This window comes from Euphorbia lathyris, chromosome 5 (assembly GCF_963576675.1).
Source record: "Euphorbia lathyris chromosome 5, ddEupLath1.1, whole genome shotgun sequence".
Taxonomy (NCBI): domain Eukaryota; kingdom Viridiplantae; phylum Streptophyta; class Magnoliopsida; order Malpighiales; family Euphorbiaceae; genus Euphorbia; species Euphorbia lathyris.
Window position 1 is genome coordinate 25495623 of NC_088914.1, and position 15003 is coordinate 25510625.

The 15003-nt window shown below is 34.7% G+C and overlaps 2 protein-coding genes across 8 annotated transcripts; one reads left to right on the top strand and one right to left on the bottom strand.

The window, feature by feature from the left end:
- The first annotated feature begins 2888 nt into the window (after positions 1–2888).
- LOC136229432 (probable inactive histone-lysine N-methyltransferase SUVR2) lies at positions 2889–9225 on the top strand. 7 transcript variants are annotated; one of them, XM_066018212.1, is made up of 10 exons: positions 2889–2960; positions 4175–4386; positions 4580–5006; positions 5107–5309; positions 5514–6290; positions 6458–6729; positions 6946–7012; positions 7129–7179; positions 8220–8316; positions 8804–9225. In XM_066018212.1, exons 2-10 carry the CDS (start codon positions 4204–4206, stop codon positions 8824–8826), a joined length of 2100 nt encoding a protein of 699 aa, XP_065874284.1. In that variant the 5' UTR covers positions 2889–2960; positions 4175–4203; the 3' UTR covers positions 8827–9225. The 7 variants fall into 7 exon arrangements, with proteins under 7 accessions (XP_065874284.1, XP_065874277.1, XP_065874282.1 ...); XM_066018205.1 differs by having other exon boundaries at positions 5107–6290; XM_066018210.1 differs by having other exon boundaries at positions 4583–5006; positions 5107–6290.
- Positions 9226–11567: 2342 nt separating this feature from the next.
- LOC136230179 (uncharacterized) lies at positions 11568–14401 on the bottom strand. The gene is made up of 3 exons (XM_066019154.1): positions 13532–14401; positions 12329–12578; positions 11568–12246 (listed from the first exon to the last, which is right to left on the bottom strand). Exons 1-3 carry the CDS (start codon positions 14341–14343, stop codon positions 12058–12060), a joined length of 1251 nt encoding a protein of 416 aa, XP_065875226.1. The 5' UTR covers positions 14344–14401; the 3' UTR covers positions 11568–12057.
- Between the last annotated feature and the right edge of the window lie 602 nt (positions 14402–15003).

Sequence of the window (15003 nt, forward strand, 5' to 3'; positions counted from 1 at the left end):
GTTTCTTATTCTACACTAATTGCATATCCGTTGGTTATTAAAAAAGATTTCATATTTTTTGTGAGCTAATAATAGAATTGAAGATTAATAATTTTAAATTCCATGAAATATTTGAATGTTTTTTTTTTGTATAATTTGTACAAAATATAATATATCTTTTTTATTTTATTTTTACGTTCAATTATGTGTTTGTCATTTGTTACTTATTCGTGATAAAATGATGTAGATGTGAAGTTTAGATGACAAAATTCATAAGTGAAAAGACAATTTGATAAATTATTTCTTAAATGGACATAACTTGTCAATATTAGGAGTAAATTTGCTATGAACTGTCAACTTTAGGGGTAAAATTGCATCATTTTTTAGATATTATGAGTAAAATTGCTCCTTGCTATAAACGTTAATGATATTTTTACACCTTAACCCACTAAAAGAAATAATGAATCCAGGGGTTATGTGTAATTTTAATAAAATAATAACACATTTAAGCCTCATAGCTAAATTTTGCATCTCTATGGTGAGATGTACCAGTGTTGTCCTATAAGTCAGGTTATATTTATTAGCATATCTAAATTTAATGATAATAGGTAAAATTTGAATAAAAAATAAATTATAGAAACATTAATTATCTATGAAATTTAAATAAAGTACTTCAGGGTAAAGGCTATGCTTACTTTATTTTTTACAAAGTAAGCCTTACTTTGTGTGTTTTCACCATTGGATTAATTTTATGCTTCATCATCCAATGGTGAAAACACACCAAGTAATGATACTTTGTAAAAAAACAAAGTAACTATAGAAGGCACCAGTACTTCGGTATTAATTCTTTGTATTTCCTTGGAAATTTAATACATAGTAATTCGAAATTGGAGTTGGAGTTAATGCTTGGTTTTCGCATGAAGTAATGCCATTGTTTGCCGGTATAAATAATTTTAGTTTTTTAATTATTTAATTAAATTATTAAATGACTGCCATGTCACTAGGTAACCAATTTATAAATTTGAAAAAGTCAAATTTAATATTAATGAACAAACTTAAATCTTGACCATTGGATTTTGATCCAATGGCTATTAAATAATACCCATGGATGGTGATAAATGAGTAATACCCATTAAGAGTGAACCCATATATATATATATATATATATATATATATGGTAAAGTTCAAATAAAACCCCTGTGGTTTCACTAATTTTCAGATAAAGGACCGTGGTTTACTTTTTGTCAAAACGAGGATTAAGGTTTTTAACTTTAACAAAATAAGGACTTTTTCGATTGATACTATTAAAATCACCTTTGACGACTTAAAAAATGACATATTTTAAGAACTACTAATATTCTAAGCAACTTTAATTCTTCAACTTTTTTATTTTGAGATTGTTTAGATGATGTTTGGTAAAGAGAGAGAAAATTAATGTTTAGAGAGAGAAAGTTCTAAAAAAGATGATTTTCGAAAATCGAAAATGTAGTTCCATAGAAAATATGACATTGAACAACTTTAATTCTTGAAAATTTTCATTTTCAGGTCGTTAAATATGGTTTTAATAGCATTAATCCAAGTTTGAAACCTCAATCATTGTTTTGACAAAAAGTAAACCACAGTCCTTTATCTGAAAATTAGTGAAACCACGAGAGTTTTATTTGAACTTTACATATATATATATACTTGTATGTTCCCTCAAATTATATTTCAATTTCTGCCACTGGATTGACTCATGCTTTTGCCCGTATTCTCTTTTTTTCTAATTATTTATATTTGTTAATTCCATTTTGCTTTTTTATTTTATTTGTTTTATTAACTACTTGTATTTTGAGACTCATTAATGAAATTTGCTTCATGATTTTTTTTTCAAAATTTTCATAGTTTTTTCTAAAAGAAAAACAAAGCCGAGTTCAAAATTCAAAATCGAGAGGAGGTTAGTGGGCTTTTATTTATTGGCTTGAAGCTGCTTCAACTTTAGGCTTCCCCATCAACTACCCAATTCCCATTTCTTATCTTTCTCTTCCTTCATTAATAAATCTCACTCTCTCTTTATCAATCCCAAATACTCTTTTCCTTCTTTATCTCGCCAAAATCATCAATCTGTTTGGAATAGCAGCAATAGCGCCACCAAGCCCAGAACCATCACTTTCAAGAAGAGAAAAATCCGTCGCAAGAACACTATTAGCATCGCCAAAACAAACACCACTAAATCTACCGATTCTTCTACTACTAGTACTACTACTACTGAAAGTTCAGAGAGCGGAAAGGTTGTAATTGACGAAGCGAAGAACAAGGAGAAGAAGATAAATGTAAAAGCTTTGCATTAGAACGGAGATCCATTAGGACGAAGAGATCTTGGTAAGACAGTGGTGAAATGGTTAAGCCAGGGAATGAGGGCAACGTCGTTGAATTTTGCTTCAGCGGAGGCGGAAGGGGAATTTTCCGAATTTAGGCAGAAGATGGGATTGGAGGCTGTGATGAACGTCTGAATTTCAGACGTTCAGAATTTCTGGAAATTCCCATAAATTTTGAAATCAAAATTTTGAAAAAAAAATAGAAGAAAAGAAGAAGAAGAAGGAGAAGGAGAAGAAGAGGAGGAGGAGGAGGAGAAGAGAGAAAAAGAAGAAGGAGAATAAAAAAATGAAAAAGAGATGGAAAATGTGATATTTTTTATTTTTATTTTTGATTTTGGGGTTTATTTATGATAATTAGATAATTAGAAAGATTAATTTATAAAATAAATAAATATAAAGATTAAATTAACTCTTTTTTCTTTGAATTTTAACAGTCAATTTTGTATCTGTTTGTTGTAATTATCCCAAATAAATATAGGGGCATATCTGTAATAACCCTTTTTACTTTGATTTTGGATGTATTTAAACATTTCAAAGTCTCTATCATACGTTGTGTCTTTTCATTTCCGCACAGACGCTCCAAGTAGTCAGTCACTCACTGAGGCACTCTCCCTCTGTTTGCTGGTAAGCGTATTTCCCAGAAACCTCTCTCCGATCATTTTACTCTCAACTCCTTTGATCCTTCGTAAGCTCCTCGTTCCTTTACATGCATTCGCATTCTTTTTCATTATTTTAGGGTTTAGGGTTTTTTTCTTTTTTCTTCAATGTTCAACTGCACTCTGTTTGGTGGCTCATTTCGGTCTTTCTGGGGCGATCTTTTTAGGTTTTGTTTGTTTCCCATTTTGGCTTTAGGAAATTAAAAATGGCCCTGCATGCCGGCAGTCAAGCGAAGTCTTCTTTTAATTTTACTAAACGTGAGTTTTGGTGAAGCAGTGGCTTGGTTTTGGCTGGGTCTATTGAGAAATTACTCGGATGTTTTTCTGGCTGTAATTTGATCATAATGTTCTTTATTTCTTTGCTTCTTAGGGTGTAACTCTGCTGTTAATTTTCAATTTTAAGATCCCTTTGTTTGGGTTAATGATTTTCCCAGAAAGCATTTTCTTTGTCTTAGGCCTTTACAATGTGCAAGAAAGACATCTAACATCGAGCATTGTTTTTGACCTATGATGCACCGAAAAGCTTTTCAACCTTTGGGGCTGATGTGGGAAATGCAAACTTAATTACCCAATATATGAAACGGCTCTACTAAAATCTGGGAAATTTAAACTTTCTATTTTGTAATTCCTATTCATCTAAGATTAGGATAATTAGAATCTTTCCTTGTATCCTTCAATTTAAAGAACTTACATTTCTTTCTCCTATAATTTCTTTCTCTTGAATATTGGCTGTGCTTGGGATTTCTTTGTCTTGTTCTTCCTTGTTTTTTTAAATATATTATTATATTTTAAATATTTATAAGCATGTCCCTATATTTTTAACATTTACACTTTTCCCTTTCCTATGTTTTTTAGAAATTATGTTTTCCATTGTCCGTGCAACATAGTTTTTGACTCAAGAATCTCAAGTTTTTTTTTAGTTTAATATTTCCTTGTTGGTAATGGTTTGGTAGAATCATGTAAAAAGGTAAGGATCTTCAAGAGTGTTATTGCAGTGGACCAATAAAATAATATTTCTAAAGAAAAATATTTTCCACCGGGAAGTATGTTAGCATGTTTTATTGGAGATTTAGCTATATCTTTTATGCTTTGTACTTGCATGTTTTTTCTGGCATGCTCTTGTTAATATTCTCTACTGTTGCAAATGATGAAAAATTGACAAGTGTTTTTGACGTGTTGGAGCTTCTTGAAGGCCTTGTCACTACTCAATAATGGCACCAAACCCCAGAGTTAGGGAGGCTTTTCGTGCAATGAAGGCTATTGGAATAAGTGAAATTCAAGTTAAGCCTGTCTTAAAAAGACTGCTAAAGCTATATGATAAAAAATGGGAACTCATTGAAGAGGAAAATTATAGAGTGCTTGCAGATGCTATTTTTGAGGATGATGACCCCAAGGTGACTCCTTTCCCTTCCTCCCTTCCTCTCTCTCTCCATCTACTTATTTTGGAAGTTGTTTGTTTCCCTTTGATGTTAATATGATCAATTAGGTTTTTGTAGAAAAACAAGATGCTAATGCAAGTCATATGTATTTTATGTTTTTTTTTTGTTCCCAACCTTCTGCCAATGTCATCTGATGTGACTGTACCAGCAGGGTGAAAATTTTGAAGAAGCTGAGGTGCATGATGAACCTGAGCAACCTTTGAAACGGTCACGCTCAAGGAGTCAGGACGGGCAGCATTCTTCATATTCTGATAACTCCAATCCTACGACTGATGGAATGCCATTAAAAAAGCCTAAAGTGGAAGAAAATGTATCGCGCCCTATGTCATCCCAAGATCGACGTGCATATAAGGGAAAACAACCTATGCTGCCTCAGGTTTCCCCTCGAGAGAAGAGACCTATGCATGAGAGACCATCTCATGTACTGCGTATAAAAGAAAATGCAGTTAATACCAATGTAGTTCAAGTGCCCAAAAAAAAGTTGCCTGATACTCTTTCATTCATCATACCAAAGGATGAGCCGTTTACTGATGACACGCCTCATTATGAAGCTCCTATTAGAATGATCATGCCAGGTAAAAATGAATTTTATCAGCGGCTTGTTACAATCTGTAGAACTCTTGAATTATGAAAATGCTCTTGTATTTTTCCTATATTTTTTTTTAATATTTGCAGATTCATCAAGTAAAGAAAACAATTCTGTTAGGAGTGTTCCATTTGGAAATTCAGATGACCAGGAGCCTCCAGCATCCCATATTGGTGCAGAAGAAAATGAAGATGACAATGTTCCTGTTAAATCAGGAGTCAACTCTCAACTTACAGCTGTTCCAGAGGATTCTCCAGCTAACATGGAGATTGCCTCCTCATCACTGGGAGAGGTGAAGATTTATTTGAGCTGCAACTCTTTGCTTGGAAGACCAAATTTTCATATGCCTGGTCAAGATGAACTTCTGAAATCAATGCAGGAGAAATGTCTTCGATCATATAAAAATTTTGATCCTAACTTTTCTATCATGCAAATGCTGAACGATATGTGTGAGTGCTTCTTGGAATTGGCAACTGATTCGTCTCATGAATCGCAGGAAAGGCTAGTGAATGTAACACCATTGATTGATGTACTGAAGAAACCAGCTGCTTGTAGTGCTCTAGGTGGTGGGGGCATTGGAGGAAAAGATTGTTTACCAGGAAATATTTCAAACGGTTCTCTTGAGGCATCTGCACTTCAAATTCCAAGGCAACTGCAGTACTTCGTTGAGGACATGCATCCTGTAGTGAATGGTACTGTTGAAACTGACGGAGTAATGGAACTGAGTGAACCAGAATCACGTAGTTTGGTGGTTGTTCCACAGCATCAGCTCACTTCTGAAGACCTAAGATCCCTTTATGACTTTAATGACTTGACTAAGGGAGAGGAAACGGTTCAGATTTCCTGGCTAAATGAGATAAACAATGAGTGTCCTCCATCTTTCCACTACATGCCTGGAAATTTGATTTTTCAAAATGCTTTTGTGAACTTTACTCTTTCTCAAATTAAGGCTGAAGGTTGTTGTTCTACTTGTGTTCGTGATTGTTTATCCTCAACCACAATATGTGTTTGTGCTAGCAATACTTATGCATCTGATGGTCTCCTTCGGGAAGATTTCTTAGATGACTGTATCGCTATGACTCGTGATCCTCAGCAGCAATGCCTGTCGTACTGTAGAGCTTGCCCATTGGAAAGGTCAAAAAATGATGGGATCTTGGAGCCCTGCAAAGGTCACTTGAAAAGGAGATATATTAAAGAATGTTGGAGAAAATGTTCCTGCCATAAGCAGTGTGTCAATCGGGTCGTGCAGAGAGGCATCAGGCACAAGTTGCAGGTGAGGATATATTCCCATATGCATTGTTTCAATTGAGTGGATACTTGAGAAATGTTTTCATATTTCTTGTTGTTATGGTAATTATGATTTTGTCATCTATAACATGAACTCAAGTTTGCTTTGTCTCTTTTATATGGTTATTCAATTACTGATTGTCTTTACACCAGGTTTTCTTTACGCCTGAAGGAAAGGGATGGGGACTTAGAACCCTAGAAAAGCTGCCAAAAGGAACATTTATTTGTGAGTATGTTGGAGAAATACTAACCAACAAAGAGTTGCACGAGAGAAACATGCAAAGAATGAGAAGTACTAATGGTCGACATACTTATCCTGTTGTTTTGGATGCATATTGGTTCCTCAAAGGAGTTCTGAAGGATGAAGAAGCTCTTTGTTTGGATGCAACATTCTTTGGAAATGTGGCTAGGTTTATCAATCATAGGTGATTCTGTTAAGTCTTTGGTTTCTTGTGATAGAACTTGTTCTGGTTTGCTTTTTATGAACTTTTAAGTTGGTTTCCTCATATTTAGAATCTTTTTGTTGCTGCTTTGCATGACACATTCATAGTGAAAATTTGAAGAGTTGTAACTACTATCTTGAGAAGAGAGCTTTTCTTGCTGTTGTTATCAAGCACTTCTAATAATTTTCCTTGTGCTAGGTGCCTTGATGCAAATTTGATTGAGATCCCTGTCAAAATAGAGACTCCAGATGATCATTATTATCATGTATGTGTTCTGTAGTAATTTCATTTTAATTTATCTTGCGGATCTATATTTTGCTGATGTTATATTATTGTGTTCTTTTGTCAATGATAATGAATATGTGGATTTATTTTATGCAGCTTGCCTTCTTCACAACAAGGGAAGTTGATGCCTTGGAAGAGCTAAATTGGGTAAGCAATAACAACAATCTTCACCCAATTGCACTCTTCAATGAGTTAATGAATGAAATAAGTTTTGACCCATCTTTGCAATGTTATATTGCCTTGAAATGCTATCATTCTCTCAGCTAAAACAAAAAAAGCAGGTCCCAATTGCTGTAACCTTTGTGTGTTCCATTTTGTCAATGGTATTTGTTATAGAATGATTAAGAAGTTGAGATTGGAATCCACTTGTTTGGTTTATGCCAAGAGCATAGCTAACTTGTTGGAGGAGGTCATACAACTTTCTAGTTTGTTCAAGAAGCTTGGAAGTTGGAAGTCATTCTCGTACCAACAAATGTAATTTTGAAAGACTTTGCTCTACTTGCCTCTTTGCATCCATCAGACACATCATATACCTAAATCTTCTAATATATGTGTAAGAGTATTTCAGCCGAATTATTTTAGCCTGATTGGACAATATTCACCTGAAATCATGCTTTAAAATTGTAATGAACTGCATTTTGCATTATAGTAATAATCTGAATGGATACATGCATTTTCTTGTTATGTAGCCTGTTTTCTTCAGACTACTATACTCAAAGTGTGCTTTGCTGTGTTCAGCATGTTAAAATATTAGGTGTCCAGTTGCTCTAGTGATTTCAATAAGGCCTGACGGTTACTGTTGCTAAGAGCAATGGAATTGGCAAAAATCCTTGATTTGTTATGTACATATTCTGTTAATGCGTATTTAGCTAATTGGGATTTACTAAGATGAAGGAAGGAAGTTTTATTTAAGTTCTACAGTTAGCTAATGTTCTATAGATGAATTAATGTTATGAAAAGAGTATGATCGAATAAGTAACTTGTTTCTCTCTATACCTTCAGTTTTGCCCGGTCAGTTCTTAAGACTGACTGCTGTACTTCAATTCATTAGGACTATGTGCATGTGTGCTTGATTGTTATACATGGATGCAATTGCTCTATCTTGGTATCTTTTCATTTAGAGGTTAAGCTGTTTATGCCTGTAAAGATTTGTTCTTGTTTCTAATTAATGTCTGATGTATCTTCAGGATTACGGTATAGACTTTGATGACAACGATCAACCTGTTGAGGTGTTCCGGTGTTTATGTGGAAGTAAGTTCTGCAGGAACATGAAACGTTCAAATAGTAAGTCATTCCCCTATCTACTGGGTTAGTGGTTCTTCTAGCAACTTAATCTTTCTTTTGAGATGATAATTTGAATTAAATTTATGTGCATGCTCAATTAATTTCTGCAAGCCTGAGATGAATACTGCAATATTGCTAGGTTTAAGTCCTAAAATTAAGGTTATCAGTTATAGATTGTAGCTTAGCAATATCTAATTGATCAGCGGCAATTATTGATTATAAGTTCGGGGGCAATCTATTTGGTCTTATTAGAGTATTGTTGAACTTGTCTACCTTGTAATTGATTAAGGAACCTGCCAATGGAAGTTCTCAAAGGAAAACCTTATTGTGGAAAATGTTCCCGACACTATCGATATGTTGATCAACTACTTCCTTTTTCACTATGTCGGCATGGATTCAACTTCTAGGCTATATATTGCTGTGTTGTATATTCTCTTTGAGGATCCTCTGTTCACTTTGTGTCTGATGATCATCTTTCTCTATCCAGGGTCCAGGTCTCTATCAAGATAACTGGATACATATGGTCATTGAAGTCAACCTTTTTAGAGGTCATGATCTTTTTGCTTATCATGCAGAAATACAGTTGCTTCTGCTGAACTTGTACTGGTTCTACAGCCTATCAACCGGTGTACATTAAGTTAATTTTGTAGAGCAATGCACTAGTCTATAATTTTCTCTCCCCACAGAACTGTCACCAGTCTCTAATTTTCTCTACCCACAGAACTGTCTGAATTTGTATATAATGCCATGCTTTTGATTTTGAAGCTGAATCTGAGATAATCCAGCTTCTCGGTGGCTAGACTATTTCTTTTTTGCCCCTTTTCTGGATGTTCAGGTTAAGGGAGTAGGAATTTTGGATGTTGTTGTTGAGAAACTATAAACAAGTATGTATGAAGCGATTGTTGGTTACTGAAGCCTGCTTATGCACATTTTCATGGCCTGTTATCAGGCAGAAATTCTGTACAACCAGTGTATGTTGTCACGGACAGTCTCTCAACACATGAAATTATGCGGGCTGTGACAATATGCACTGGACAATGAGAAATGGACACAGAAATGTATTGCTTACATTTCTCACTGGCTTGGTGAATATGTACTAAGAGAGTAGTGTAGAAGCTCTCATGTGTTGATGTATGTTTGTACTTGTGAACGTCTTTTATTGAAGGACATGAACATCCTCTAATTTCTAAAGGGAAGTGAAACGAACTTATTTGATTCCTGAAATAGAATTATTATAAATATCAAATGCTAAATTTCTTAGAGCATCTCTAATAGCCTCTTAGTTTAGTTCTAATAGCGGGTCAATTACATGAATATCATAATTAAGTACAAAATTACAATTAAGTCATATCATCAAACTTAATTCTTAATACGTCATTATTCTTTATATATTATGATTTTACATCATAATTTAAAAATTCTTGACTCCAATTCATAAATTCTAAACCCTATAAAAATATATTCTAGACTTCTAATTTATAAATTCTAATCCTTAAATATATTAAAAGTACTGATTTTAACTAGTTTGACATAATCCAAAATTATGACTTGACATAGTTGTAAATAGTTTCTAAAACATGAAATTGTTAATTTAGTTTTAATAGCTTCTTAGAAATTGTTTAGATGCATAGTAATTGAGGGTAGGTAAGGGTATCCTATAGAGGTACTCAAATTGGATCCGACTAACTTGAAAATTTACTCTCATTGTAAAATTCTATTTTAGTCTCTATTTTATTTTTTATTTTAGTTCATCTATTATTTTCTTTTTAAAATAGATTGTTATATATTTTCTATGATTAATTTTATTTCAATTTACTCTGTTTTATTGTCTTTTAATTTAAATGGTTGAAGTAATTGATTTTAATTCTTATATTTATATATGGTTAATTTATTATACATACACATGAATGTATAGAAATTGTTGTTAAAAATACAATTCTGGTTTATTAGCTAATTTGAAACAATAGCTACAAAGAGAATCACATGTATATATTCCCTTTGTGGAACTGAACCAAACAAACAAGGGAATTCAGAGTCATTCCATTCCAAACAGGTTAGAAACTTACCTTTATTGATACGCAAAACATCACCATATCCATCCTTCTAATATCTTGGAATTGAAACACCATAGAAACTTACCTTCATTCCTACGCAAAACAATACCAGAGCCACACTTCCTAGCATCTTGGAATCGAAACACGCTCGAAACTTGCCTCTATTGGTACACAAAACAGCACTAGAGCCACACTTCCCAACATTTTGGAAAATGGATCGTCAACATTGCACTTAATTGTACAATTTGGAGGCTTCTTCCAAACAACATTTCCCGATCTAATAATAGCTACCCCAACTTTAGGTCTGCCTTGATGAGCTGTCCAGTCATTAACCTAGTTGGTTGTGTGAAAAAGAGTTAAAGCAACTAACCTCTTCAGCCGCAAGCCAATCATAAGAAATTCTAGCATTTTGCCAACAAGAAATTGTGTAGGGGAAGTTAGCACAAGTTATAGGAGCCTGCTCATGTATTCCATTAAGTCGAATTCTAGTTGGGAGGTAATGCGTACAAAACTTCTGCAGAAAAACATTCATCTTACAAGGGAGATGGAGGTCCCAAAGCTTTTTCCACCCGACAGACACATTCAAACTATTTCTAGAGCTCTTTAATAACCTATAAGCAGACTTAGAAGAGTATATACCATTTTTGTAAAAATGCCAAATAGGTTTGTCCGGAATAGGGTCAAACAAAATAATCATATTAAGCACGTCCAAAGCTTCATGGTGGTTAAGAAGAGAGAACAACTTACCTTTGTCTTAGACCCTCAAACTTACATCAATAAGCTACAAAACAATAACATTTTCATTTCCTGGAGCATAATGGGAGGAAATATAAAAACTAGAATCTCTATTGATCCAGTAATCCTTCCAAATTAGAATATCCTTCCCATCTGCAACATGTCATCTCACTCCTCGAGAAAGAACATAAATCGACGATCATGCACTCTGCCAAATAAAACTAGGATTATTGCAACACGGGAAAATATTTTGCTTTATAAACCTTGCTAACCAAAGAATGCGGTTGAGAGATGAATTTACATCCTTGTTTTCCAAGAAGAGCTAAGTTAAACTCATGGAGATCTCCATGCTTTGTTTTGTGACAATCTCGCCCAATCAAACCAATGAATGCGACGTTGCCCTTGTTGCTTCGAACCCCACTAAAAGGAGTTTATCATTTTCTGGAGAGCATCACAAATAGATTTTGTAAAAAGGAACATACTCATACAAAAAAGAGAGACCTAGATACTGAGTAGTGTCCAAAGGATTGTGAACATGCAACAAATTACAAATCGTCATTCTGACATCGGAACGAATGTTGGAGCTAAAAAAATATCTCAGATTTCTGAAAGTTAATAGCATGACCAGACACCAACTCATACCGATGAAGAATATCTGATATAGTTCGACTCTCGACCAAAGATGTAGTGAAAAAGAAGAAATTGTCATGAGCAAAGAATAAGTGAGGAACACTTAGAGCCCCTCTAGCTATAGAACACCCATGAAGATCCAATGCCGCTTCGGTTGTCTGAATGAGTTTGGATAGCACAAAATGAATAAGTAAGGTGAAAGTGGATCTATATATGGACGTCGCTTAAAGGTACCCCCGCGGTGGTGCGGACGTTCCATGATTACCTCATTTGTTTGAAAAAAAAAAAGAGTTTTGATAGGAACCAGCTCAAGCCAAGCTCATTATACATACACTTGCATAGTTTTATCTACAAATGGTAATGATTTCCTGTTATGAGGTCGAGAAAGGGCTTCATGTTCACATCCTGAAGGAAATACAGGACAAATGCTGCTTGGATTCAGAGGAAATAGTATTTTGTAGTAGCCATCCATAATGCCTGGAAAATTGCAAGTTTCTGCAACCTTTGGAATCTGTTCAAGGAACAAATATTCATTACTAAAATTAGCAACGACAAATTGGAACAAATATGTAATGAAATTAAGTGCAAATGACCTGATATATGTCGCGCATATAGGCATGAAGATTAGGATACTCAAGCAGCTTTTTCTTGGTGCATTTGAAGAGAACATGATAAACAGGATCAAACCGAATTAAAGTGGTAAACAAGCAAATGTCTGCCAGAGTGATTGAATCTCCACATAAGTAACGTGAAGTAGCCAAATGATTATCTACCATGTCTAATGTACTGAACAGATCATTCACTGCTTTATCATATGCTCCTTGACTCTGAGCAAATCCACACCTACAAATATTCAACTTCTTTTCAGCTTTTTACACAGGACAATACTATGCAAATTGCTGATATATAACGAGGCATAAAAGACCCCTCAAACTTTGAATTGAACTTCTTTTAGACATGTTCTTGTAAATTTGATTGCAAATGCCAAGTTAAATGATCAAATTATACCTAAATTGAACTTATAAACCAAATTGAAGCCTTGGAGGTGTAATATAATTAGGACTGTAACCTTAGATGAGCCAAGCTGCCCATGAGCGGCTCGGAGTTCAATTCGATAAAGCTCAATTGTATTGGTTCGACTTATAAACAAGTCAATCTTGAGACTAGATTTGTAAAAGCTCTCGAGCAGGTTCGTGAACGAACTCACTGACAAATTGGATTATAATGCTCACGAAAAGATTCGTGAGCAAGTTTTGTTCAATAACTTTTTTAATAATAGTATTTCTTGGATGACAGAGGGACAAACTTAGAATTTTATCAAAGTTTAGAATTTGGAGATCATTGATGAGTTCATGAACATAATAAACAAACTATTCACGAGCAGATTGCTTATTTGTTCAAAAGCTTTGCTCGTGAGCTTGCTGATAAACATAATTAATGAGTTGTTTGCTATCAAAGTTCATTAATACAATCAATGAGCTACTCGCCAGTAAAGTTTATGAACATAATTAATGAGTTGATCGCGATCAAAATTCATGAACAGAATTAATGAACTACACGCGATCAAAGTTCATGAACACAATTAATGAGTTGCTCGCGAATAAACGAGCTTCCCTTTTGGCCATAGCAACTCACTAACATATAAGTTCAAACAGAATTTTAGCTCGAAGCTCAATTTGAACTCGTTAATTTTCTGACGAAACCAGCATTAACAAGCAAAAACTTTCTGTAAACATGATCCTTTATTCCCCTTTGGCCATTGGAAGAATGGATAAAACAGGAGGCAGAACAATTACCTATAAACTCCATTGTTTACATTGGAATAAATCACTTGATTCCATTCTTCAATCTTTCCCTTGAGTGAGTTCGGGGACAGATCCAAATCGGGATTCTGTGCCAAATCATTTAACCCAGAATTGAAGAATTCAATTATATCATAGCTTTCATTGCACAATACCTCCTTCTTCTCCGTGTCCCATACCATCGGTACCGTAGCTCGCCCATTGTATCCTCCTCTTCTGAGACCATAAACCTCCTTTAAAGTCTTCCGATCATTTGCTTTATCCTTACCCGGGCTTAGGATATTCATATCCTTGTCCACGTTTATGGCGTTCCGAAATTCCCAGGAACCGTCTTGCCCCGGTGCTGCAACCGAGACTGGAATGACATCTTCTAGACCCTTCAGAGCTCTCACTATAAGTGTCCGGTGAGCCCACGGGCACGGTAGCCCCACGTAGAGGTGGAGATTCGTTTGATTTTGGCAGGAAAATTGGGGATTGAGATTTTTGTTGCTGTTGAGGCGGAATTTGGAAGCAGGCCTGGAATAACCGCCGGATGAATCAGAGGGAGCGAGCTGCGACATCATGAGAAGCCAGGCGGAGTTCCAGGCTGTCCGGACGGTGGAGATGAGGAGACCCGGCGGGAGAGATGGACCCCATAGCAAGTTAGTGATGGTAGTTAGGAGGTTTTTGGTATTCGGTGTCTGTGGGGTTTGGTTGAGAGACATCGCCGGAGAAAAGTGGCGGCGTCTGCTATTGGATATCCGGTAGCCAGGACCGGTGGCTGAAAAAATCGAGGACTGGGAGCCGAGGAGGGAGTTGCAGTACATGGTTCACTACTCTCGTGTGCGAGTTGAAGGAGCTAGGACCATCTCTCGAATATGATCCAAAATTAACATATTGTATTAAAATATATTTATTTTAATTTTGGCATTACATCCATTTGTATCCCAAACTAAATGTTAAAGTCAATTAGGATCCTAAACTAATCATCAATCAGCTCCTTAAACTAAGTAAAAATCATCAATTGAGTCTAATCCTATCATAAAATCAGAAACTGTGACTATTTGATATAGACTGTAATCATCTCTATGTTGGTTCAAAATGAGTTCGAGGAAAAGGATCTGAAACTGTTCCACCGAATGGTTTTCGATGAGTTTTCAATTGATGATTTTTGTTTAGAACAGGAACTCAATTGATAATTTTTGTTTAGTTCAGGGACCTGATTGATGATTTTGATACTTTGAAATCCTAATTGACTTTAAAGCGTTAGTTTAGGGAACCAAATAAGTATTATGCCTTTAATTTTTATTAACCATTATTTTATATATAATTTATTTTCATTATAAATATTGTTATAAAAATATATCAATAATAATTAAATCAATTTTTTATATTAAAAAATTTTAAACACTCTTACTAGAAGATTATCAAAAAAAAAAAAAAAGTGCCAATCTATATTATCTATATATATAATATAAAACATTAAC